Source organism: Leishmania infantum, chromosome 14, assembly GCF_000002875.2.
Source record: "Leishmania infantum JPCM5 genome chromosome 14".
In the NCBI taxonomy this organism is placed as follows: domain Eukaryota; phylum Euglenozoa; class Kinetoplastea; order Trypanosomatida; family Trypanosomatidae; genus Leishmania; species Leishmania infantum.
In genome coordinates this window covers 367,484-393,145 of record NC_009398.2, presented here as the reverse complement: position 1 = coordinate 393,145, position 25,662 = coordinate 367,484, and the positions used below count along the sequence as shown (strand labels likewise).

The window sequence follows — 25,662 nt, the reverse complement described above, 5'->3', positions numbered from 1 at the left end:
CCCCCACCACCACCACTTCACCCCTCCATCGTCTTCTCTCGCTGACATTCCACCACCGCGCACACGCCAGGTCGTCGCTCCCTCTCTCGATGATTTTCTCTCTTTCATGCTTCCTTCGCTTCACATGAAGGAGGAGCAGCCCGTGTGGTGGTTGAGTGTTCTGCGTGCGTCTTGATGCGTCTTAGTCTGAGGGGGGTTCTTGTTCCATTTTTCTTCGTTCTTTAGCGACTGCACATGACTGTGCTGCGACACTCACGTATCAAGTTTCCGACTACAGATGTAACCGTGCAGGAGTACGATGCATCAACTCGACGAGTTTGCCACATGTCGCGCGCGCTCTCTTTGGTCCCGTTGTTGTGGTGGTGGTGGTGATGGAGAGGTGAAGGCAGAAGTAGAGGTGCGACAAGAGAGTGGGAACAGCGGCAGGAGAGAGCGAGAGTCACCCTATTGGTATCTCGGTGCTTCCGCCGCCTTTGCGAAGGACCGTTTTGACGCCTCTTCTTGTGTGTGCGAGGCGGTCCTGCGCAGGCGACTCCTTCCGCAGAAGGCGCCGACAGCCCTTTCCCCTTCTCTCTCCACGCGCACACACAACTCCTTCTCACGCTACCTGTGAATTGTCGCTCTCCCTCTTGTTCGCTGTTGCGTGCCCTCCACATGTATCTCCGCCATTGCTGCTGCCTCCCACCTCCCCCGCCTCTCTCCCGCCAAAAAAAAACAACAACAACGGTACGCGTGTGCACAACCCGACAGACAGGGATGCTGCTCGCGCGCGGTGTGTGCACATCCGTACACACATACACAGAGGAAAGGGCGCATCAATCGTCATAATCGACCATTCCAAGTAGTTCTCACCGGAACGCACAGACACATGCTTTTCTGAGCAAACAACTTTTAGAATACAAAGCCGCATACATACAGACAGACAGACACACACACACACACACACGCACGCTGAGCGTGTGCAGCACAGGCGCCTGCAAACGACAGACCGGCGAACGCACGTGTGTGTGTGTGCTTGCACACTTAGCGCCTCCGCCCTCTCCCTTTCCCTTGTTTCTAGAGCCCTCTCTCTCTTTCTCAGTTCCCATTCGTGTTGTGGCGCTTCTTTTTTTTTTTTGACAGACAGGAGAGGGGACGAGGAGCACACGCGCACGTCGATTTCGTTGTTGCCACATAGATATCCTTTACTTACCCACATCATCGCCTTTCGCGGTTCCTGCCTCCTCCGCTCAGCCGTACCTGGGCACTCGTGCACTTGTGTACGTTTTTTTTTTTGCGGGCGGGTGGGTGGGTGGGTTCCTGTTGTGTAGCGAACCGACGCACACACACATACAGGGGGGGTGCAACTGCATACTGCACAGCGGGCGCGCATCTCGCGAGAGCAAAGTCATCGTCATGTATCATGCAGCTGGCGTCCGACGAGCGGCAGCGCTGGCTACTGCCAGAACGGTCCACCTCTCCTGCAGTCACCCCACTAACGTCTATGGCGCCCACGTCGGGTTGCGTAGGAAGTCTCAGCGGGCTGGCGTAGCGGTGGCCCCTCTTCACGGTGACCTCGCACTGTGGGCACTGCACACCCCTACGCAGTTGTTCCACGCCTCAGCCGTCGCCTGGGTGATGGCCGCGTCCCCGGGCAGCAGCATCGCTGTCCCAAAGCGCCGGTGCATCACCAGGGCGCAACGTGTGCGCCAGAAAGCCACCGACTCTGTTGCCGCCCCTGACACCGCCGCCGAAGCCGCCGCGTCTGCCCTGCCGGTTGCCCCTGTCCGTGACCCCAAAAAGAGGCGCGTGCGAGCCCCTCGCGCCTTCTCGACCTCCGCTGCAGCTGCAGCCGCGGCAGCGGTTGAGCCGCCTCTACCTCCACCCGTGGCTCAGGCGCCACTGGATCCTCCACACCAGTACGACGGCAACACCGCTGACGAGGCCGGTAAAAGCGACGTCCGCGGCAAAGAGAGCGCCGTGGTGCAGGGCGACGAGGACCTCTGCGGAGATTCTACCGGCTTGGCCGACGCGGAAGCAAGTGGGTACGCTGGCAGCGATCATCACGACGGAGCGGCGATGGACGACGGCGATATCGCAGACGATGCCGCGGCAGGTGCAAACTTGGGCGAAGCGGAACAGGTAGGCCGCGCAGCCGAGGTGCGCGAGGAGACAGACTACAGCGCGGTGGACGCCGAGGGAGTGCCGCCCCCGGCCGACACCGCGGCTGCTAGCAGCGCTCCAGCGCACACATCGGCACTGCCGTGCATCGGCAACCTTCTCGACTTTGAGAGTCCGCTGAATCTCCGGCTTGCCACGCTGACGCGGCAGCACGGTAAGGCGTTCCGCGCGATCGCCGTGTACCTGCCAGAGACACGTGTCACCGTGAACTTCGACATCACCTTCGAGGACATCGCGAGCGGCGCGCGGCTTGTGTGCAAGCTGAGTGAGATCAAGTCGCGCTATGTGGAGTGGATCAGCCTCTTTCGCGCGTCCTTCGTCGCCATCTTTGTGCCAACGCTACAGTCGCCGAGCGCGGCCCTGCTGCAGAACGCCATCGGCTCGTCGCGGCCTGCAAGACCGCCGCCGCCGGCAGGCAGCTACCACCCCCGGCTGAACGAGGATCCTGACCATCTCTTCTTTTCCTACGCCAAGCTGCGCGAGGTAATCTCGCACAAGAAGAAGGATAAGGAGCTGAACCCGCAGCTGCTCACCGTCGCGGTGCTGAACGCGTATGCCGAGGAGTGGAAAAACTTCATCGCGGCACCGCTTTCGTGCGCCCCGCAGTCGTTTCTGCTCGCCGCCTTCAACTTTCAAAGCCGCTCCGGCGACATCAGCGCTGGCGCGATGCTCAACAAGGAGCTCCTGCAGGCGCAGCTAGCGGCGGCTGCCGATGCGATTGTGCTGTATTCCTCGACGAGCGGCAATCAAGCCGCGCGGCGCCGAACCGGTGCGGTCGCCGCATCTCTCGCAGCCACCTCGAGTGGGCTGCTGCGCAGCGACAAAGACCGGTGGGGCCTCATCTTTGTGTCGGCGCCGGCGCGCACGGCAGCCGGCACGGCAGCCGTCCCCCCAATGCAGGATCTGCTCACCGGCCAGTTTGTGCAGCCGCTCTCCCTGTCAGAGCGGCACCTGATCTACATCATCGGCACCGGCTCGGCCGCCGAGAGCTTTGCCCGCTTCCCGCTCGCACGCAAGGGCAAGTGCGCCTTCTCGATTCTTCTCCAGGATGTGGAGTCTCAGCTGGGGCTGGAGCGGCCGCACCGGCTGAACCTGACCTCCATGCTGACCCAGGCGCTGGATAGCTTTTCGCGCATCACGTGGATGGGCCTAATGAAGGAGGAGAACGGCGAACCGCACATGCCGCACCCGAGCTCCGCCTTCTACCGACTGCAGCGTCGCAGCGTGCAGCGGGAGATTATGCCAAGCTTCCTTGAGCCCGTCTTTGCGCCCGGGCCGCGCTTGATGGGAGGCGACGCCGGTGGCAGGCCCGTCGATACCATGTGCCGCCCCATCCGCGGCGGTGCTCCAGACGGCGCTGTCGGCAGAGGTGGCGCCTCCGCGCGTGATTTGCGTGCCACCGCACAGGCTAGCCGACTCCTGGAGGAGCACATTCAAGTAATCTACAATAGCCAGGAGCGACTCAACCGAGAGAAGGCGCTGCAGGAGGCGATGCGGAGCCGCGTCGCATACTTTATGCACGTCACAAGCGCAAGCGTCACGGCCGCCCGCCGCGCGGATAACCCGTTCTCAGCGCGCAACGGCATGGTGGACGTGTCGGGACAACTGTGGACGTCGCTCAACTTGATGAACCCGCCGGCGGTGCGTCACTGGAGGGCCAAGATCGAAGACAAGACGGGCGAGGTGAAGGAGTTTGTTGACCCGGAGGTGGTGCTGCCAGACACGTTGCCGATCGGCCCACCTGACGCGCCGGATCCGAAGGACAGGGCCGAGAACGCCATCCTGATCGGGTGGGACATCAAGCGCATCTTGCTGTTCCTGCGGCGCAGCGTGCGGTTGCGCACGTTCCTGTACAACGGTGGCAAAATCTGGTGCGCTCAGTATGCCCAGTACCTGTTGAAGGGTTTCAACAACCTACACCTGGCTACGATGGAGCGAACGCTGCTGCAGTACCACGACGGGCCGCTGAAGGGCTCGATGCAGCCCTTGGCAAAGCTGAAACTGATCTACGAGACGCAGCTCGAGGTCGCTGTGAGCACGCGGCAGATGTCCTCGGTGCAGCACCGCATGGACGGCCTGTTGGCGTCGATGGAGATGGAGCTGCAAGGGCTGCAGCTGGTGCCGCAGTCGCAGGTGACGTACTTTGCCAATACGCTGCGCCTCGAGCACGAACGACTAGAGAAGGTGCTGCATCACAAGATCATGGACTTTACACAGTCCATGGACGACGATGTGCGGCAGCGTATCAACTTCCGTTCACCACAGGATATCAGCACCATCATCTACGGCGGTGGTCTGTGTCGCCACCTCGGGTCGCGTTTTATTCCTGTAAAGCCGACCAGGTACCCGGCAACGAGCCTCTTCCCGCATGCCGTGTGCCATGTCACTGGCACCAAGGCGCCAGAGGCGTACATGCAGGCGGACGCCTTACTCGGCGGCAACGGCGGCACCGGCAGCGGTGGCCAAAGCAGCGGCAGCGCCATCACTCTGAATGATGTGCGGCGCAGCCTGCAAAGAATCCAGCAGCTCTGCAAGCGCTGCACGATGGATGCGCTGATTCAGCAGACCGCTGTCGTGGTGGTGCTCTGCAAGGTGAAGATCGGCGGCTGGATGGAGCAGATATCGCTCTACTGCCCCGCCGTCACAGGCCCCGAGGCGCGTGAGATCAACCTGCGTGTGGCCGTGGACGACATTATTCCCGTTGCGGAGAGGCCGGATGTAGTGACGGTGACACAGCTGAAGGAGCGCATCGCCGCCTACGAGCCACTCAAGCAGCTCCTCGCAGTGTCGTCCGCGGCATCGACAGGGGAGGCGAAGGCACCCACAACACGGAAGTCCGGTGGCAAGAGGACGCGACAAGGAGGCAGAGCGGCCGGTGACGGTGACACCGCGGCAGACCTGCGCAACATTCTCATTCTAACAAACTGCGCGCACGACAAGCTGGAGTCGCTTGTGGACACTGGAGTACTCGAGGCCATCAAGAAGGCCGTGTTCGACGGGCAAGTGGACGGCGTCGGCGCGGACGGAGAGCCGGCATCGCTGGAGCGGGTGTGCTTCGCGGACGTCAGCAAGGCCTTCCCTCCGCCGCCGCAGGGCGCCGACTCTTTCGAGTCCGACTTCTCGGAGCTCAGCTCGTCCAACGCCACGACCTTCTCGGCCCGGTGCACATGGGAAGCGCATGCAAAGGAGCTCGTGTCGCTCGGTGGCGTCGAGGGAGCTGTGAAGAGTATTGTGTCGCAGTGCGCCTCGGTCGTGGGCACGCCGCGGGACGCATTCCGCAGTTCGCAGCCGACTCCGTCGAGCGCGCCGCAGGGCCTGCATGGGCAGGAGCGGGCCTCGACGGCCGGCATGCTGTGGATGGTGACACCGGAGAAGCTGCACCCCCTGCTGCGGCGCTTCTTGCGCGGCAAGTCTGCGTCATCCGGCGCCGACGCGATGGAGCGGGTGACGATGCTGCTGTCGCCGTACAAGACAATCGACCTCTCCTTCTTCTCCGCGCTGCAGCAGCTGCGCTTTACCGAGAAGAAACTGCAGCTCTTCGAGGAGGGCTGCCTCTTCCGCGCCGTGCTGCCGGAGTGCCACGACCGCGTTCACGGCGAGCTATGCCACTGCGTGACGGCCACGGGCCGCCTTTCTTCTCAGTCGCCGAATTTGCAGAACATTCCGAAGGAAGAGGATCTGCGCCGCCTGATCGTGTCACGATTCGGTGCGCAGGGTATGATGATCGAGGCAGACTACAGCCAGCTCGAGGTCGTAGTCCTGGCCGCGCTGTGCCGAGACCCGCGCATGATGCAGGAGCTGCGCGACAACGTCGACTTCCACTGCCTACGCGTCTCCCTTATGACAAAGGAGCCCTACGAGGATGTGGTGCGCAAGGCCAAGGTGGAGAAGGACCCGCAATACATCCAGCTGCGGCAGCAGGCGAAGGTGTTCTCCTTCCAGCGCCAGTACGGCGCTGGCGTCTCGACCATCTCCACCACCACGGGGCTCACGGAGCAGGAGGTGGATCGCCTTATTGTGGCCGAAGAGCACCACTACAAGGAGCTGTGCAAGTATTACAGCCTCGTTACGAGGTGCGTGGAGGCAGGTGCGGATCGGCTGCTGCGGCTGCGCACGCTGGACACGTCTCTCTGGAACGCCAACATCCGCCGCGCCGTGATGCTGACGGAGCCGATATACTACTTTGTTGTGCCCACCGGCAGCAAGTTTGACTTTACGAGGGACCGCAAGAGTGTGCCGCGTCTGAAGAACTACCCAGTGCAGGGACTTGCTGGTGAGATTGTGCAGATCATGTGCGGCGCCATCGTGCGCGAGTTCTACCGCAAGCGCAACTACGGCGAGAAGGCGTTTTTGGTGAACACTGTGCACGACTGCGTTTGGGTGGACGCGCACAAGTGTGTCGCCGACGAGGTTCGCGCTGATCTCGCCCGCATCATGGGGCACACGCAGGAAGCTATTGCGGCCCTCTGGCCGGACATGAAGCTGGATGTTCCCTTCAAGGCAGAGATTCACTCGGGTCCGTCGCTGGGGGAGTTGTCGGTGTAGCGGCCGGCTCCCAGGTGAAGCAGCGAGGTTGTGTGTGCGTGCGTGTGTGCCCCTCCTCCTCCTCCAACCTGAGCCTGTTTTTGTATCGTCATGTTGTGTGGAGCGAAAAGAGCATACCTACAGCAATGACGCATCATAGAGAGCGTATCATAGATACTACCGCGTGAGTAGTGGTTGCTCAGCAAGTGCGTGTGCTGGTGCACGTGGGTGTTTTATTGGGCACGGCAGTCGTTGCGTTTACGGACGTGCATGCGCATGTGTGCCTGTATGCGTGTGTGTGTGTCTGCCTGCCTGCGTCTCTCACTCTCTTGAGTCTCTCTGTCAGTGGGGAAGAGTCGCTGCTGTGGCAACAACACGACCACCCCGGCCATCTTTCTTGTCGTCTTCGGGATGAGGGGGAGGGGAGGTTTCTGCCTTGTTGGCGCGGATCGCTGTTTTTCGTTTTCGTTTTGCCTTTCGGCTTGTTCGCTTGACTTGCTGTGCCGCTTCCCACCAGGCCATGTGGGCCCGTGACGAGCCGGAGGGGTGGTGGGGGTGGGGGGTCGTTTTGCTGGAGACGTGGACATGTTGAAAACGCGAAGCAGGGCAGGCACGAAAAAAAAAACGAAACGGCGCTCGACGTCGCCTTTCGGCTGAGAGTGCGGTTCTCATGTTCTCACCACTCTTTCTCTGTCTCCCTTCTACAGCCCTGCCGCCTCTATTTGTTGCTGCGCCGCAGGCTTTCCTTGTGCGCACGCGTCTGCGTGTGCTTTCCTGGTGCGGTTCTTTTTCAGGGCCACTCGAACACCAACGTGTACCCTGCCCCCCCCACCCCACCCACCCACCCACCTCTAATCCTCCTCCTCCCCCATCTCTCATACTCCACGCACCGTCTCATCTTCAGAACAGACACCGAAAACGCGAAAGACATGCCCGCCACGACGACGACGGCCACCGCCACCACCAGTACGGCAGTTCCCAATTATGTACTTGAGGGTCTTCCGAGTGAGGAGGAGCTCGCAGCCAAGTGCCTTGAGCTGGGACTTGTCATTCATCAGCCCCACACTTACGAAATCACCCATCCTGCCTTGTCCCTGCGGCCCTTCCCTATGAAGGCGGATGTGCTGTACCAGTTGTACGACCGCCAGCTCCTGTGGAATGAGGCGATCAACCGCACGTCGCGTAACTTCGAGTTCTTGCGTGACTCCATGAAGTCGACGGCAGAGAGCGATCGCGGCTTCACCGGCCGGCTGCTTTCCATCCTGGAGAAGGTGTACATGACCACCCCCGTCGGGGCGAAGGCCCCGGTGTACCAGCCGCTTATGCTGGGCATCCTTCGCACCGACTACATGAGCTCCGTCGACCCCGAGAGCGGCAGCCACCTTTCCTCCGCCGAGGTCGCGGCCGCGGTTGCAGCAGGGACGGCACGACAGTGGAAGAACATCGAGATCAACACCATCAGTTGCTCATTCGCCGGTATCTCCCCGCTGGTGCAGCGTTTTCACGCGTACCTTCACAAGTTCCGCGAGGCCTTCATGAACGTTGGCGCTGCGGCGGCGGTCGAGGGCACTAAAGCGGCTTCGTATGCCGCGCCGTCCGTCGTCGCCACATCGCCGCGGCAACGCGAGTCTGCGTATGTGACAGACGAAAAGCACAACTCGGGGGTGCAGGTGTCGGCGGCTCTTGCCGAGGCAGTTGCTGCTTGGCGCGACGCCGTGCCCTATTCAAGCTTCCTTCGTCAGTATCAGCAGCGCACGGGTGTCGCGCTAAAGCCGATTGTGCTCGCTGTAGTGCAGGAAAACGAGCTTAACACGGCTGATCAGTACAAGCTGTTGCTGGAGCTGCTTGAGACGCATGGCGTGCTAAGTCTGCGGCGCACGCTCGCGCAGTTGCATGAGACGATGCAGCTGGAGCACGCCACTCTTTGTGGTAACGAACACGATTGCAGCACGGAGACGAAGGAGGACTTGAGCGAGCAGCTGCAGCCGCCCTTCGCCGTGGTGGACAAGAAGTACGTTGTAGCGGTGGCTTACTTCCGCAGCACCTACGTGCCGAAGGACTTGCCGACGGAGACGGCGTGGCAGACGCGAGAGCGGATCGAGGAGTCCAACGCGGTGAAGTGCCCGAGCGTTCCGTACCACCTGATGACCTTTAAAAAGATGCAGCAGCTCATGTCGAACGTGTCGGAGGTGCTGGCGCCGGTGAGCTTCGATGGCGACCAGCAGAAGGCAGCCGCCCTGGCGGAGCACTTTGTTCCGCAGTACTCGCTGAATGAAGATGAGTACGCGCGGCTTGCAACGAACCGGCAGCGCATCGACGAGGGTAAGGTGATCAACGACCCGGAGCACTGGATCGCCGACGCCGTGTTGCGCCCGGAGCGGTATGTGCTAAAGCCGCAGCTGGAGGGAGGCGGCAACCTCATCGCCGGAGAGCCCATGCAGCGCATGCTGCGTGATGTGACGAGCGATGACCCGGTCTACAAGAAGATCCGGCGTGAGTACATCTTGATGCGCAAAATCGACTACCCCGTTGCGACTGGTGTCTTCTTCCAGAGAAATAGAATCCACGTGCTGGAGAGGAATGCGTGCTCAGAGGTCGGCATCTTCGGCGTCATCTTGTCATCCGACGCAAACGGGTACATCATTAATCAAGCCGCCGGCAGCTTGGTGCGGACGAAGCCGGCAGATGTCACGGACGGCGGCGTGGTAGCTGGCGTAGCGGCCTTGGACAGCGTGCAGATAATCAGTTAGGTGCTGCAATTTGTTGTGTGGTGCCATCGTGGCCGCTGAGGGTGGCTGTCCCTGAGAGCTCATGCCCGCCGGAGGTACGACCGCGACGCGTCATCAGTCGCAGGGTCCTCTTGCTGTGTATAAAGCGCACACAGCGACAGACGCAAGACAAGTGAAAGAGGGAGAGCTGTGATCTTGCGGGCTGGCTAGGCTTGGTGAAGCTGGATCCCGCACACCTCTCCGTGTTGTCCTCCGTGTATTTTAGCCCTTCTTTATGTGTGGATGCTACATGCACGTCCTGCCGTCTTCTGCCAATTCGCTCGCTCTCTCTATATATATATTTCTTTTTATTGTGCTATTATTATCATCTGTCGTGTTTTGGTCACGCTTATCAAAAATAGAGATGTGAGGTGACAGGCGAGGCAGCTGTCGTGTGCTCGCTTATCATTACCCTCTCCCCTCTCCCACCCACCCACCCACACAACCCTCACTCACTAATACTCCCTTCCCTCTTCCTCCTCCCCTCCCCTCCCCTCCACGTCTGCATCTCTTTTAGCCTTTATTCTATGTCACATGCATTAAGCAACAAGAGGAAAGAATTAGCAACGAGCAGTGCACGTGAGGCGTGGCTGCGCGGTGGAGAGCGCTCCCCACCGCCACCACCACCATCACTATTCGCTTGCGCTGTGGGCTTTGAACGGAGCACACGCAAGCGCCATCCCTGTTTTCGAACCCGTGCTTACGCGCATCGGCGAACACGCACACGCGTGCGCACTGTGAGAGCCGATCAGCCAACGAGAAACGCGACAAGCGCAGCGATGGACAAATGCACGAGGGCGCTTTTCACACACACTTCTAACCTTCCTGTCCGTCATTTTTTTTTCCTTCGGCCAGCTCTTCTCCGCAGCCCTTCACCAGGCGTCCAACGGGGTGCAATGCCGCACCTCTTCGTGGGCTCCGTGTGTGTACGCTCGACCGCACATGGAGTCTGTGGTATACCCTTTTCCTCTCCCCCATCCCACCCTCCGTTTGAATCCCGCATTGGAAACGAGTGATTAGTCAGCTGTGCCTTGCCCATGCGTGCGTGTGCGTGCGTGCTTGTGCGTTTCGCTTCTGATCGTGGCTGTTTGGCCCGATGACGAGCGATCGACCTCGCGCCCTCACCTCTCTTTCAAAATAGGCGGCTGCAGCGTTACATCGCTCGGAGAGATTTTCGCAGCTGTGCATGCGTTCATTTTGGTGGCGCGTGGTAGCGAGGGGAGGGGGAGTGAAACGGAGGGAGGGTGGTGGGGTTTCTCCACTCGTTCTCTTGTAACTGTCGCACGCTCGCTCTGCCGCAGGATTCTAGGAGCCAACCCCCCCCCGACCACACGTCTTGTGAGCACGTTGCCCCGTATGGTACCAGAGGTCCACTGCTAGATGTTGCGATACGGTGCACAAGGTGTAAAGCAACGGCGACTGCGGACGTGCCTGCAGGAGCGGTTACTTCCGCCTGTGTGTATGCCTGTTTCCGTCACCCTGGGAAGGGGGTCGAACTCGGTTCAAGCGAATACATACGTTTGCGTGGAGGCGGGCAAGGGCGGAAAGGTGGGCGCGCGCACCCGATCAGGCCGCCAGCACGAGTAGCAACACAATAATACTTAGTGCGCCTTTTTTGTATCGGTTCGTTCACACAGCATGGCTCCGTTGCTCTTTCCGCTTTTCCTTTGTCGACGCAAGTTGCCTTGCTCGCTCGCCCTCTCCTTGCGCGACTGTGTCTGTGTGTGTGTGTGTGTGTGTTTGTGTGTGTCGAGGAAGAGGAGGGGCGGGGCGGGCAGGGTGGGGATGGACTGGTGGCAGCTGTTGATGTGTTAGAAATGGCTAGATGCGAGAAAATGAGGCGAGTGGGTCGTTCTCTTGATGGTGGAACGACCCGCGCCTGCGCGGGTGTTGCCTGCAAGCATCTGCGTGTCGCTGTGGTGCATGCGAGGTGTCCGCGTCTGTGTGGGCGAGCGAGGGCCGACGGTTTGGCTTGCTTGAGAGTGTTCTGCCTCCCTTGCTCGCGTCCGCTCCCCCTCCCCCTCCCCTCTCCCCCTGCCTTCCTCCGCCGTCGATGCGAACGTTGTGATGTCAACCTCAATGGACCATTGTTGCAATACACGAATGCCTTTAGATGCCCTGCATCGAGGACGAGACCCCAATCGAGAAATCCGCAGAGAAGGACTGAACGCTCGACGATTCCACAGGTGGGGCTGTGCAGGAAGAGAGAGAGGAGGGGAGTAGACTGTGGCACTGGATAACAGGGCAGCCGCTCCGCTGCCATAACGCACCCCACCCGTCCACCCTCTCCCCTCTCTTGCATGTGGCATGTGAGTGCCCTGTATAGAATATATATATGTGTCGAGGTGTGGGCTGTCCTCCTCCTCCATGACGACACACCACTATTTGCACGTCAGTTTGACTTATGGTTTATTCGGCATGATACAAACATAGCTGGCCCACCCACACCCACATGCACACACACACACACACACACAGACAGACACACACGCTTCTTGTGATGTGCAAGCGGGGCTGCGCCTGTGGAGGGGGTGCGTGTGTGTGTATGTGTGTGCGGGGGTATGGGCTTTACTGACGAGGAGAGAAGGTTTAACTGCAGGCTTCGGCGGTGCAGCAGCTCGGGGTGCGGTGCGGTGCAGTGCTGGTGGTGGTGGTGGGGACACATGCGCGCTGGGATGGGAGTGAGCAGAGGATAGCGAAGTATGAGCGGCAGGGAAGCTTTTCTTTGAGTCGTTGTGCATCTGCACGCCTTGCGCATACCTGTGCGGCGTTCCTATGATGCTTCAATGAATTAGGAAAGGCGAGATGCACACATGCCGATGTGCGTGTGTACGTGTGTTGTGAAAGCCCAGACATGATTGCTGCGAGAGAGAGACAGGTGGAGATTGGGCGGGGTGCGGAGGCTAAGCGTCTCTTGTGACGCGCCACGACTTCATCGTGTCTCCTTGCGGCGCCCCTCCTCATCCTCCTCCACCCTTCTATACGCACTCACTCAAAGTTGGACGGATGCCTTCTCTAGAGTCATTGCAGCCGAACTGTTGGCCTCTTCCCTCCCGCCCTTCCCTCACTCTCCCCCTTGCATCTCCTTCTGCGTGCGCCACACGTGACTACACACCATCTCCGCCGCGCTCCATCCGCGCCGCTTGCCTCTTTCCTCTGGAGAGAGGTTGACAGGGGATGGGTGCCGCGCGGAAGGATAAAGGGGAGAAGAGAACTGGGGGCGAGCGGGGTGGCGAATCGGAGGGCAACATCGTCACTGTTCCTGCGATGTAGTTAGGAGGGCTAGATGTTGCTCTATGGCTGTGCTCGCGTGTGCCTGTGTCTACGTCTCTCCGTCTCTTGATGGTGCTGGCAGCGAAGCTCGAACGCAGCCAACAAAGGTCTGTACAGGACGGCCTCTCCCAGGGGGATCGTGCTGTGGCTTGAGGCTGCGACACGTGCTCTGCGGCGCGTCGCGGCCATCCGCTTCCGCATTCCTTTCCACTTGCCTAACATTCGACCATCATGGTGTATCTTGCTGGTTAATCAGCATGACCTCTCTCTCTCTCCTGTTCCTTCCCCTTGCTCGACCGACGGCTTCACGACGATGAGGGCAGCGACTGAAGACGGCAGCGAGCAGGTATGGTGGCGCCACCGTGCACAGCGGCGCGCGCAGACCTCCCCCCCTGCCTGCTTCTTCGCCCTTTCTTTGGCATCTGCTGTACTTACGCTTTTCCTCCCTTCGCTCCTGTGCCTCTCCGTGGGTCGATCTCTACTTCATCGCTCAGCACTCATCTACGCACACACGCAAGGGCGCATAAACAAAAATATCAGCTCCCCAGAGGCGCGGCCCTTCCGACGCCCTGCTGTCACGTGCGTGTGTGTACATCTGTGAGATCGAGGCGTCACATCTCTGTGAGTCTCTCACCCCCCACCACCACCACCACCGAAGAGAGAAGGCATCTGCTGCATGCTCATCCGTGCATGCCGCCGGCCGTTATCAGTCGTCTAGTACCACAAGATGCCTGCCGTACCACCGCCACTTAGCTGGAAAGCGCGGCTGCACAACTTCTACGCTTCGAACAAGCGGGACGTCTTCTTTGGCTTTGTTGCCTTCTTCGCCCTCGCGACGGTCGCGCGGGCGGAGATGATGCGCAAGGGGGTGCTGGAGCGCCCGCCGCCGCAGGAAGTGCACCCTAAGGTGTCGCGTGAGTTTGGCAAGAGCAAGCATAAGTCCGGAGAGTAGAGTTTCACAAGAATGATACGCGCGCGCCGTATTTGCAGTGCCGCAAGCCCGCTTGCGACTCTGTGTACGTGTGCGCGTACTGCTTCTCGCACCCACCGCCCACCGCGCCTTCTCTGCTTTCTCTCGGTCGATGCCGAACAGGAGAGGGGGGAGACAAACGCACTTGATGGCGGTAAAAGACGAGAAAGGGGCATCGTCCTTCTCACAGGCGTTGGCGCGTCGAGTCACCGCTGCGATGTGGCACACAGACAGACGCCGCGGTCGCAAGTCACTGGAACACTTCATCCTTGCCGTTAAAATTCATCATCACTCGCCTCCCCAAAGGCAAGCCTACACATACACACACCCACACGCATCAGAGAGCATCGACCAGTGCTCACGCGAGCAGCAAGAAAAGAGCTGCCCTCATTCGTAGGGGTGTTCATGCAGCGTCGCTGAATCCCAGTGCACACTCCCCTGCCCAGGCTACTTGGTCACCGTCCATGTTTGCGGTGGTACGCGAGCGCTGGCCCTTGCCCTCCTCTATTGTTCACGTCGATGCCGCAGCAAGCGCAAGGCGTGCTAGCGCCACCTGTGCACCGCTCCCCCTTACTTACCCGCCACCCTTCCACCCTTTCCCATTCGCCCATCATGCCTTACTGGACAAAAAAAATGGCCCACCGTCATCGCTCTCCCCCTCGCGTTCCTTGTGCACGCCTCCGTCTTGAGCGTGCTCCCGCTCGCGCACCCCAGGTCGCGAAAGGAGGCCGTTGGGTGCATCATACATCAGAAAAGTAACGCAGCAACATCATCGAGTACGTGAGGAGGGCCACTCACCACTTGAAGCCACCGTTGCGCAAACACGTGCAGAAACCGGCTCGCATACACGAGAGCAGAGGCGCGCGCGGAGCAGCGAGAGCGCGACTGCCGACGTTGGACAGCACACGCGCGGTCCTCTTCCCGCCCCCTTCTCCCTGTCACTCGCTCTCCTTCAAACCCCTCCACTTATACCCAGTGCTCGCACCCACCGTCCTTGTTGCTTTCCTTTACCCGAGTGTTTCCGTTGGCTCGCACAGCACTCACGGACTTTCTCTGATTGTGGAGGAGCTGGCGTGCTTTTACACGACGCTCACACACATACACAGACATCTCTTCCCGTCGGTGCTTGATCACACGCGCACGAGAGGGACAGCAACAGCAGCAGCAACGGAACGAGAGAGAGGGCGATACTGCGGCATCAGCACGCACATACACACACACTCACTCTCTTGATACATCTCCATCTCGTTCCCAATCTCTCGTTGCCTGTTTGCCCTATCACCACCTACACACGCACACACGCTCGCGCGCGTTTTTCTTCTGTTTTGTTGTCGTTGTGCTGCCGCTCTCGGTGGCGGAAGCTCCTTGATTGATTTCGGCTGCCTTTACTCTTGTACTTGTCCACGTGGGTGCCTGCGTTTCACTTTGACCTTCGCCCGCCTCCCGCCCCCTTTCTCTGTCTGTGTCTGTGTCTGTGCCCCCCCCCACCCCACCCCTTCCCCCCTCTTACTCACTTTTCTGTGTCTGTGCGACTCCCTCCCCTCCTCCTCCTCTTCCGTTTGATCCCTGCCGGTCATCCCCGCTGACAGTGGGAGGGGTTTTGTTGCTCGTATTTGCTGGCGTTGCAGAAGCACCGCCACCACCCCTCCCCCGCCGTTTTTCGAGTCTCTGTGCGCGTTTTTCGAAGTGGCGCAAGAGGCACGGGTACCACTTCGCTTAGGCCCCTCCCTCTCCCTTCTTTGTGTGTTTCTTTCTTTTCCATCCTCTCATCGGTTCTGCTGCCGTTGTGGTTGCTGTTGTCGTCGTGACGTGTGCTCGTGCTGCCCTCTTCCGGTTGTCCCGCCTCCTTCTCGACTTTTCTTGTTTTTTTTTTTCGTTTCTGCTCTCGCTCTCCTCTGCGTCTCCTTGGACAGATCGACTGTAGGCGACATACACACACACACGTGCACAGATCTCTTTCCTTCCCTCCCTCCCTCCTTCCTTTCTGCTCCCATCACAGTCACCCGACTCGCTCACGCGTTTCTCCCTTGTTGTTTCGTCTTTTTTCACGCCCCGCCGTCTCCCTCGTCCGCCGTACGCCGCGCCTGGCTCTCTCTCGAAGGAGCTACCCCCGTCAAGAGGCGATCTCTCCATCTTCTCAAGAATTGTTTGCTCCTCCTCGTTTTCCTCCCCGTACGCACACATCCTCTTTCGTTGTTGTTTTGCGGTTTTATTTCTCGTTAGGTGGTGCTGCCGGCATTGTTGGCTTGTTTCGCTCCTGCTGGTCGTCAGCAGCTTCGCAGCCACCCGTCTTCTTGTTCATCGGCTCCTCTTGCTTCCTGTGCGCGTGTGTGCGTGCGTCTCCCTCCCTCCCTATCTGCGCCCCGCGCGCACAGACCCACCCTTCCATCTGTACGTCCATATATATATATATATGTGTGTGTATATGTATATGTATATACGCTCCTTCCATTGATCCCCCTCTTCCCGTTTTGTTTGCGAAGGCTACGGACGCGCTTCCTTGCTTTTGTGTGTGTGTGTCTCTCTCCATCCCTCCCCTGGTCCCCTTCAGCGTGCGGGCGAGTCGCGCGTTGTGCGCGGGTACTCGACAGGAAGTGCTGCTGCTGCTGGTGTCTGTGTTTGGGCGTTTGTGTGCGACTTTGTACGGTGCTGCGGATAGAAAGGGTCTGCGCTGTTCCCTTTTCTGAGCCTTCGTTTGTTGTCGTAGTGGTTCTGCTGCTGCTGCTGCTGCGGCGGCGGCTACTTGCGCTTCGCTCCGCCGCTCTCTCTCTCCGCAGCATACCGGCAGAGTCGCGGTCGCACGCACACAACTTCAGCGCTACTTTGCTTGTCGGCTCCTTTTCTTTTCCGTTGGTCTTCGCCGGAGGCGGCGCGTCTCGTTCTCTGCTTGTGGTCCCCGCGCGGGGGACTTCTGTAACTGTGTAACGATCGAATATGCTTCGGAAAGGTCGAAAAAGCAACATCAACAACGCCGTCGGCGGCGGCGGCGGTGCTCCGCTGCGAAGCTCCACGCGGGACGTGTGGAGCCACCAGCCTCCGACGGCGTTGTCTCCTGCAGCGAACCGCGCCAACCTGCTCTATCAATGCTACGACGCGTCTGTGTATGCACCGAGTAACGCGACGTTTCTGTCACCTGCGAACGCCAGCGGTGGCGGCAAACAACGCCCCAGTGTCACGGCTGGCTCTTACGCTGCTGGTGCAGCAAGTGGAAAGGCAAGCCGCACTAGACGAGGAGGCAGCATCGCCGGCTTCAATGGAACTAAGCGCCAGAGTAACGCGCAAGCGACAGCGATGGCCACAGCTAGCAAGCAGCAGCAAAAGCTTGATAGCAGCGAGTCGCGTGCAACACCACCGCTGATCCCAGCACCGCCGCCGGTTGCCAGGGGTGGTGATAGCTACGTCAATGAGAATACTCGCCTTGCCGTTTCGGACCCACTCCCCTGCTCTTCACGACAACAGCAGAGAGATGGAAGCCGTGGCGGCGATGCCAATGACTACACTTCGGTCCGTCGTGAGGTCATGGGTGCTGCGAGGGGCCGCGATGAGGTGCGCTACACCCTTGACCTCAGCGGTCGAAGATGCAGCGACAGCGCACCGTACAGCGGAGCTTGCATGGGTCGCCCACGTGCCTCGTCGCTGCCACGCACACACGAAGACGTGAAAGAGATCCTGCCGCGGCTGCGTCCGCTTCGAGAAGTCCGACACGGCGGCGACCTGAACAGGCTGCGCAGTCCGCCGCCACGGCACTCGGCCGACCACCACGGCGCAGCCGCTGGCTACGCGCTGGACAGCTTGCGCACCATGGCGCCAAACGGCACCATTTTTGCCGACGACAGAGAAAGGGAGAAGCAACGCGAGGTACTGAGCGCACCGCCGGCGTCGTCGACAGTGATTCCGTCCAGCTGCTCACCGCGACCGGTGGCAGACCAGGTGCGTCTGCTAGGCCGTCACAACAACCGAGGCAGCGTGCACCGAAGCAACGCTATGGCGACCCGGGTGGCCGGCAGCCCCGATACTCGTATGCTGCGCCCATCGCCGCTCAGCAGCGGCAGCGACGATGACGGGTTTGCCCCTGCCGGCGGGCCATCTGCGCCGGAGACCGCCGCTGCCGCTGCCGCTGGCGCCGGCAACGGCCGTACCGCTCCGATCGAGACCCGGCGTAATGTGAGGGGCGGGGCGGCCGCGGCAGTCGCAGCAGCGATCGCGCAGCGCGGCATCACTGGCCTTGGCGGGACGGTCAGTAAGCCTGTGTATGACAAGAGCGGGGCCAATGCGAAGAAATCGCCGTACGGCGCTGGGGCCGAGCAGCCGGAGCACATCGGTCATGAGGCTAGAAGTGAGGCGGTAGACGCCGACGAGCTTTTCGGTAGCACGCAGATGCTCTGCTCGTTGCGGTCGGGTGCAGAAAGAAGCGACGGCAACACTGCTGGCGCACGACCGCCCCCGCCGGCGGTGCCAATGGCCGCGCCGTCGTCGCGCATGCGCAACCGCGACCACAGTGGAGCGAGGTGCGCTGAGAACGAACTTCCTGTCTACAAGTTTAACGTGGTGCTCAGCAGTGGCAAGACGGCGACAGTCCCTATATCGCTTATCGCCGGCAGCGGCTGTGTGCAAGGGATGCGACCAACCATGGAGGACGCGCACTTCGCCGAGCTCAACGCAACCCACGTTCGTGGCCAGCCCGTCTCTCTTCTGGCGGTGCTGGACGGCCACTGCGGACGGCGGGTGGCCGACCTCGGGGCCAAGTGGCTGCCGCACTACGTATTGCATCACGCCGCCCTTGGCGAAAACAACGCTCTGGCTCTTGTGGAGTCTATCCTGCAGACCGACCGCGAGATTTTCCACACGCTGCAGGCCAAGAGCCACAGACACCACCAGCAGAGGGCGGGCAACGGCAGCGGACGACGACGGCGCGACGTGGATGAAGAAGTGCTCGACGAAATGACGAGCGGGACGAACGGCGGGTCGACACTGATTGCGGCCGCCGTGTGCGGCCGGATGCTGTACGTGGCGTGCCTCGGCGACGCCCGGGCGGTGCTCTATGACGGGCACACCACCATTGCGATGAGCGAAGATCACAAGCCCGGCAACACGGACGAGTCCCGCCGCATCGCTAAATGCGGCGGCTTCGTTCAGTTTGGCCGCGTGTGCGGCATTCTCGCGGTGAGCCGCGCCCTTGGGGACTTCGAGTTCAAGTTCCAGCCGTCGCCGTCGCCCGATGCGGCGGGGGAAGAGAAGCTGTCGACCAACTTCCCGTTTGGCGCCCTACGCGACAACGACTCGAGCGGGTCAGCGGCGCCGTCACCCTCGCACAATCGCCGCTTCATCTCGAATCGGGACTTGATGGTGAGCAACATCGCTGATGTCCGACAGCTGCACCTTACCGACGCCTCCGCCTTCTTACTGCTCGCCTGTGATGGATTGTGGGACGTGCTGAGCAACGAAGAGGCCACCGAGTTTGTGCGCGACTTCCTGTGCTACACGCCGGATGTGTGCGACCCGCACATTTTCTCCGGTGCGAAGTCGCGCCCGTCCCCTGACGTTGTGCAGCGCGTGCTCAACAACTGCTGCCAGAAGCTCGCCGAGTTCGCTGTCGATCGCGGCAGCATGGATAACGTCTCTGTGATGGTGCTCTTCTTCCACGATGTCGTTGACACTGTCGCGCGCTTCAGCGGGCGGGTGCCGTCCTCGGCGAATGTAGGCGGAGCCACTAGCAACACTGCCAGTCAGCCGAACTCGTTGCACGGCTCGGGCAGGTCGCATCCGCGCAAATCGGTGCAGTCGGTCTTCGAGCTGACGAGCAAAAAGCTGAAAGTACGCAACGGCCGCATCGTCGCGCAGCGGTAGCGGCAGCCGCGCCCTATGAGTGTCGCGCTCTGCCCCGTCCACACGCGCTCGTCGAAGCGCTGTTTTTGCACGCGCTAGTTCTTCTGCGTCATGTTCCGATCAACGCTCACGGACGATTCGCCGCTGCCTTACTCTCCCTCGCGTGGTTTTTCTCTCTGTGACACACGCGCTGCCGGTAAACGACTGCCTCGTATGACGCACATTTAAAAACGGCAGGCGAGCTTTTTCTTTTTGCGCCATCGCCGACGTCGAGCATCCAGAGGATCCTTACTCGAGCAGGGCCCACACGGCGGGATGTAGGAGGGAGGGGGCGTCGTCGTGGCTGAGTGGAGAGGGAGACGTGGCGGCTCCGTGCGTGTGGGTGAGCCATGCACGTCGAAGACACGCTCTTTGCTGGCAGCCGGTGTTCTTTCTCGCGCTGCCCTTGCTGCCCTGCTCTGCCTTCGGTCCGCCTCTATGTATACATGGGTCGGCCTACTTTTGTGAGCAGAGATGCGCATGTCAAGGTAGGCGGTCGCGTGCCCATGGATAGAGCGCACGGGCGGCGGAGGGCGGAGGCGTTGGCAGTGCGTCAAGTCTTCCATACAACGGACTGAAGCACTACATAGGCACACCACACTCATCCGCTAAAACGCAGCGGCAAGGCTGGGGGTGCCTGGCCGTCTTCGTCTTCCTCCCAGCTCGGCGGCTCCCCACCCACCCATCGGCCCCCTGACGTCTCCGAGTCACAGATGGAGTTTCGTTCTCCCTCTCCTTCTTCTCGCTTTCTCGGCGTGCAAGTGAATGCGCGCTTGTGCGCAAGCGCGTCGACAAGGGCGTGCCAGCGCTGGCCTACATCCACTCGCGACACATGCAGAAAACATTCATGAGGTAGAAGAGCGGGAGAGGGAGCCGGCGGCGGCGGCGGATGGGACGAGGCACAATGAATGTCCTTGTTTTTTGTTTTGTTTCAACGGTCGTTGCCCCTCTCTTTTCCTCTCCCTCTGCCTTGCCACGGTTTGCGTTCTTTGCTGCGTCTTGTCTTTTCACACGTCTTTTTGGTATTGTGCTCGTGCCCACCGCACGTCCCCTTCCTTCCCTTTATTTCTGTGCCATGTTCTTTATTCGCTGTCCGGCGTTGCTTCTTCATTTTGCTTCCGCCCATGTACCTTGCCCTTCTCTCGCGCTCTCGGTTTGCATGAGTAGTGCCCTGCTGCTCCTCCTCTCCTTGCACACACACACACACAGCGCCACCACTACCACCTCCACCACCAACACCACTCACGCTCCTGGTTCCTTCCACCCACCCGCCCACCCACGGCCATCTTCAACTCAACGCGTGGCCACCCTTCTTCTCCCTAATGACTCTTCTCTCCTTTTTCCGCTTGTGTGTGTGTGTGTGTTGCCGCCATTTATTTTTGCGTGCGCGTGTGTGTGCCCCCCTCCACCCCCTTTCCCCTCCATTCCTTTGCTTTCACGGTGTGGTGTTTCGTTTCTTTCTAGTTTTTGTTTTTTGCGGGTCTGTCAACGTTTGTGTGTGTGGGCGTATGCGTGTGCAGAGGGGGGGAGGTGTCTGCCCATATGTATCTATAGAAGCGTAGAGCTGAGCGTGTTTTCACTTCCTTTTTTTCGTTTTGGTTGTGTGTGTGTGTGTTCGTGTAGGTGTGTGTAGCTTCTTGCTTCTTTTTTCATCACTTATTGCCCGCCTCCCTCCACCTCCCCGGCGTGGCGGACCCGTTACGCGAGGGCTTCCTCATTTTGCGCCTGTCCGCGGCGGTGGCGGCGAAGGAGGTGAGGAGGAGGTGTGTGGGGGCTCACTCACTCACACACAAACAAGGTTGTGCGCCATCGCGAAAACCAAAAAAAAAGCGAAACAGAAAACACAAAGTCGAAGATGCACCGCACGCGCAAGTGTCGTCGGCAATCACATCAGCCACACAAAAACAAACAAAGGAGAGGTGCCCCATGCAGGAACAGCGGACGCCGTGCAGGTGAGCGACACGCAAACTGGCACCCACGTGCGCTGCCTGATCCTGCACCCTTGCAGAGGACGTCCGATAGAGCGGTAGCGGCACATTCGGAGCGAAGGAGGACTTCGGTGGGTCACAGATACACACACACGTCGCGGATGCGCCAGCCACGGCTAGTCCTTGCCGACCACCCCAGCCGCCCTCATCCCCTCACGCTCCCGGAGGAGAAGAGGATGGGTGCTGCGGTGGCCAACGCCGCATGCCGGCTTTGCTCCTTTTTACTGATGGCTGTTTCGCTTTCGTGCATCTTCGGCTCTCCCCAACGATGCCGGCAGCCTCACCGTGGCATCTGAGGGCCCAGTAACCCCCACTCGTTCTGGAGAAGCCGAGCACCCGCCAGCCGGCACCTCGGGTGCCGGCGCGGGCTCTTGGTGTCAGCGGGCAAGTCTGGGGTAGGGCTGTGCCGAGGAGACTTGCGGTGATGATGGCGTTTGTTTGAGCTCGCGAAGACTCCTGTGCATCCCTCTATATATATGTACACGCATCCACCTCTTGTCTTTCTGCTTTTGCCTCGTTGTCGTGATGTTGAGCGTGATTCCATGCCGAACCTGCGCCGTGTGCCGTGGCATCGCAATGGGGCGAAGGATGACCACCCGACGTCCACAGCGACGACGGAGCCGCGGTGACGTCACCGCGGCGCCGAGTGGCCACTGCGCGGTCAAGCACACTGCTCACTCTGAGGAGGGATATGGTCCGATAGCGCCCGTGGTGACAGGCGCCCGACTATACTCCTTCCATAAAGCGAGCTTCAAGCTGCACCGCGCCCTGATTGTGACATCGATATGCAAAGGCTGTGCCCGCCACAGCGGCAGTGGAGCGAGGACGCGGCTCGCTTGGATGAATGCGTGCTACCTACCCAGATGTGTGCAGCGCTGATTGTGCAGCACGTATGCGAAGACGGAGCAAGGGGAGACAGGAAGGGCCCACAAGATGCACGGCCCGATTCCATTGCAGACGCCGCGTCCTAGAGGGCGAGGATGGAGCCGTGGTGCTGCGGAGGTGAGGTGCGCTGTGGTGGTGCTTGCGTCTATTCGCTGGCCTGTTCGCGGTGGCAGAATGGGCACGTTTTTGGAGCGAAACAAACCGCAACGAGAGAGAAGAGGTATCGTCAACACTGCTGTTGCGCCCACGTTCAAACTCTTCTCCTCCCGCTCGTGCGTCTCCAACGCGTTCTCTTCTTCTGGCGCGCCTGACTACCCGTATTGAGCGCAACCACGACAAGAATATAAGCGCGCACGCGCCCAACCCTCGATACCCGCACCAGAGGTGACCCTTCCCCTTTCCTCTGTACCCTGGCTCTTGCCTGTTCCTCGCAGCGGGCACACCTCCCACAGCCACTGAGTTTTTATCACACGCCACCTTCACACACACACACACACACACCACCACCACCACCACCACCACCACCGAGAAACGCGATCACTGCCCGCGACCGCCGCGCTCTAGGCACGCCCGTCACGAACTGTCATTAAGCTATCTTCGCTACCGCTGCCTCTTCGTCCCCTTCTGGGGTTGTGTTTGCCGTGCTTCAGGATGTTGCTCACCAAGGAAGAGGTCCAGACCATCACTCTCAACGCCAAGTCGGTGCACAAGTACGCGGATCAGGCGTTCTTCCGTGCTGAAATCAACGAAGCCGGCAAGCGCATCGGCGATCAGCCGTTTCTCAACTTCTTTGTGCGCTACCATCACCGTCATGCGCCGGAGCAGTACTCGTGGTCGCGCTTGCGTCGCGTGCTGCTGCTCGAGGACGTAATGGCAGCGCACAAGTCGAGCACAGCTCCCGTTGTGACCTCCCCGACGATTGAGTGGCGCGGAAAGATATTCTGGGTCTGCTTCGCTGTGGAGCCGGTGCAGCCACGGTCGTCCTCGTCCGCGGCGCCTAACGACACAGTGAAGGAGGAGATAGTGACGCTGCCGCAGCTGTCGAACACGGTTCCAACGGAGGACGAGGTTTTAGCCTTCTGCGTGGCTAGCGCGAACCAGCGACCGACAGAGGTGTACGCGGATGGAGTTCTCGGCGAGGCACCCGCGGCGCCGCCGGTTTTGCTTGAGTCCGGGGAAGTGGCGTCGGCAACCCAGCCGGTCGCGCAAGACCCTCTGCCGCAACCGGAGGGTGTGGAGGGCGTCAATCAGGCGCCGCCGGCGGCGGCGCTCAACCCGCGCGCGTTTGTGCCGACCCCTCGGCAGGTGGAGTTACTTCGTCAATACAAGAAGCAGCACCTGGCGCAGCATCAGTGGACTGAGGATGAGATTGAAGAGTCGAAGGTGCTGCGGCAGCGGTACTGCACCTTGGGTGTAGCGACGGCACCTGTGCGCGCCGTCACCTACATTCAGCACCACCGTGTTGAAGAGCGCAAGCAGCAAAGGCATGCGCTCGGGACGTCCTCGTTTGCTGGTGCCGCGGCGCGGGATCTGAACGCGTCACAGGCTGCCGAGCTGGACCTGTCGGAGGAGCCAGTATTCAGTATGGCCGCAGAAAGCGCCGACGTCTTTGCTGTGACACACACGCAACGCTCGACCCTCTCTGCAGTCGCGCCATCATCACCATCCGCGGCCACATCTACGACAAATACACCGCTATCACCATTTCTGCCACGAAGCGTGCTGCGTGCTCAGCAGCAGCAGCACGCATCCGCCTCACGCGCCTTGAATCAGCATGCCCCTGCCGAAGAGCCGTCTTCGGTATTAATCCTCGGCGACGGTGCGCCAGCGTCCTCCTCGCAGCTGTCCGTGTCGCAAACACCACCGCCCGAGACGCAAGCGCAGGCGAGCCTGCAGCCCGGATCCTTGACGGCGCTGTCCCAGCATCTGTCACAGCTCCGTGAAGCCGAGGAGTCCTTTTATCAATACATCAGCGAGGAGTCCCGCAGCGCCTACCTGAACCGACTCGCCGACATAACGAAGCGCAACAGCGAGACAAACACGCGCAATCGCCGTCGCGGCATCGCCAACGAGCGGCGTCTGGAGCGAAAGGGTAATCTCCTGGAGTCGTGCGGCCTGTGGATCACTGATGACAAGGAGCGGGCGAGCAAGGCAGAGGACTACGTCAAGGCGCAGGCAGGCGACTCCAGCAGCACTAGAAAGAACGACGAGAGTACCACAGTCGCCAGCGCGGTAGCCGGCGGCGGCGCTGCCGGCGACGGTGCTGACACTGCAAAGAGCACCGAAGACGTGTTCGTGGAGCGGTTCAAGGCGTACTACGACGCGCAGCGGATTACCTTCGCGGACTGCGCTGATTCGGATCTGTTTGCCGACGGCAATGACGCGGACATCGGCCCCCTCTTGCATGCAGCCGCAGCCGTATTCGATGTCAGCCCAGAGTCTGGCAAGGCTCACCCACCGAGCAGCGCTGGCGCCGTGACGGAGGCGATGCGCCTCGGCCGTCGTCCTGTGCGGCGTCTTTTGCCCAATCGGCTTCGCACCGAGGAGAGCACGCCTGCGTTGGTGCAGGCGCAGCTGTTGCATCGCAGTACTGTGCGTATGGCGAAGCGCGCGCGAGAGGAGTGACGCGCGTGCCGTTGATACCCGAGCGTGCAACAGCACCGCCGTCATGGGCGGTTTGGCCCTTTAAGCACTGTGAGCGCCTCTGCAGGGTGTGCGTGTGTGTCTGTACCCCTTCCCTCTCGCGGCTCTGCGATTGTATGCGCCTCTCTCGCCTCTTTTGGGTTGCGTAGTGCCGTTCTGACGCTGTTCTGCGTTGTACGTATGTGTCGTAAGGGCGTCGTTGCGTGTCAAGATGGGGGGAGGGGGCAGAGAACGAGCTGTGCGTGCGTGTCTGTGTATGTGCGTGTCCTTGAGATTCCGCCGGAGGAAGGCACCAACATGTGTGGTGGTCGTGGTGGTAGGGGGAATGGGGCTGAGACCGCAAATAAAGAAGGGGGAAAGCGAAAAGGTTGAAGAAAAACGTCATGTGCGCTTTTCAGCAAGACTTGCAGGCAGGAGACCAAGAACCGCGCGCGCGTAGTCTCAGTTGCCGAACAGCCCGTGCGCATTCAGTGAACTGGCCTTTGAGAAGATCGCCCATGACAGCAGCAGAAGCTGCGGAAAGAGAAGGGGGAGGCGTCAGCATCGGCAGGCGAGGCTGTGCCAATTCAGCCGTGCATCGGCGTGT

The 25,662-nt window shown here is 60.5% G+C and overlaps 4 protein-coding genes and 1 non-coding gene across 5 annotated transcripts; all 5 read left to right on the top strand.

Moving 5' to 3' along the window:
* Nucleotides 1-2,058: 2,058 nt before the first annotated feature.
* On the top strand, nucleotides 2,059-6,705 carry LINJ_14_0980 (putative mitochondrial DNA polymerase I protein C; the record flags this gene model as incomplete). Its single annotated transcript, XM_003392317.1, has 1 exon — nucleotides 2,059-6,705. One exon carries the CDS (start codon nucleotides 2,059-2,061, stop codon nucleotides 6,703-6,705), a length of 4,647 nt encoding a protein of 1,548 aa, XP_003392365.1.
* Nucleotides 6,706-7,613: 908 nt separating this feature from the next.
* On the top strand, nucleotides 7,614-9,434 carry LINJ_14_0970 (putative glutathione synthetase; the record flags this gene model as incomplete). The annotated part of the gene is made up of 1 exon (XM_001464238.1): nucleotides 7,614-9,434. One exon carries the CDS (start codon nucleotides 7,614-7,616, stop codon nucleotides 9,432-9,434), a length of 1,821 nt encoding a protein of 606 aa, XP_001464275.1.
* Nucleotides 9,435-11,815: 2,381 nt separating this feature from the next.
* On the top strand, nucleotides 11,816-11,922 carry LINJ_14_snoRNA1. Its single transcript, XR_001203149.1, has one exon. It is a non-coding gene (small nucleolar RNA).
* Nucleotides 11,923-16,629: 4,707 nt separating this feature from the next.
* On the top strand, nucleotides 16,630-19,542 carry LINJ_14_0960 (protein phosphatase 2C-like protein; the record flags this gene model as incomplete). Its single annotated transcript, XM_001464237.1, has 1 exon — nucleotides 16,630-19,542. One exon carries the CDS (start codon nucleotides 16,630-16,632, stop codon nucleotides 19,540-19,542), a length of 2,913 nt encoding a protein of 970 aa, XP_001464274.1.
* A 3,542-nt stretch (nucleotides 19,543-23,084) lies between these two features.
* LINJ_14_0950 (conserved hypothetical protein) lies at nucleotides 23,085-25,058 on the top strand (the record flags this gene model as incomplete). The annotated part of the gene is made up of 1 exon (XM_001464236.1): nucleotides 23,085-25,058. One exon carries the CDS (start codon nucleotides 23,085-23,087, stop codon nucleotides 25,056-25,058), a length of 1,974 nt encoding a protein of 657 aa, XP_001464273.1.
* Between the last annotated feature and the right edge of the window lie 604 nt (nucleotides 25,059-25,662).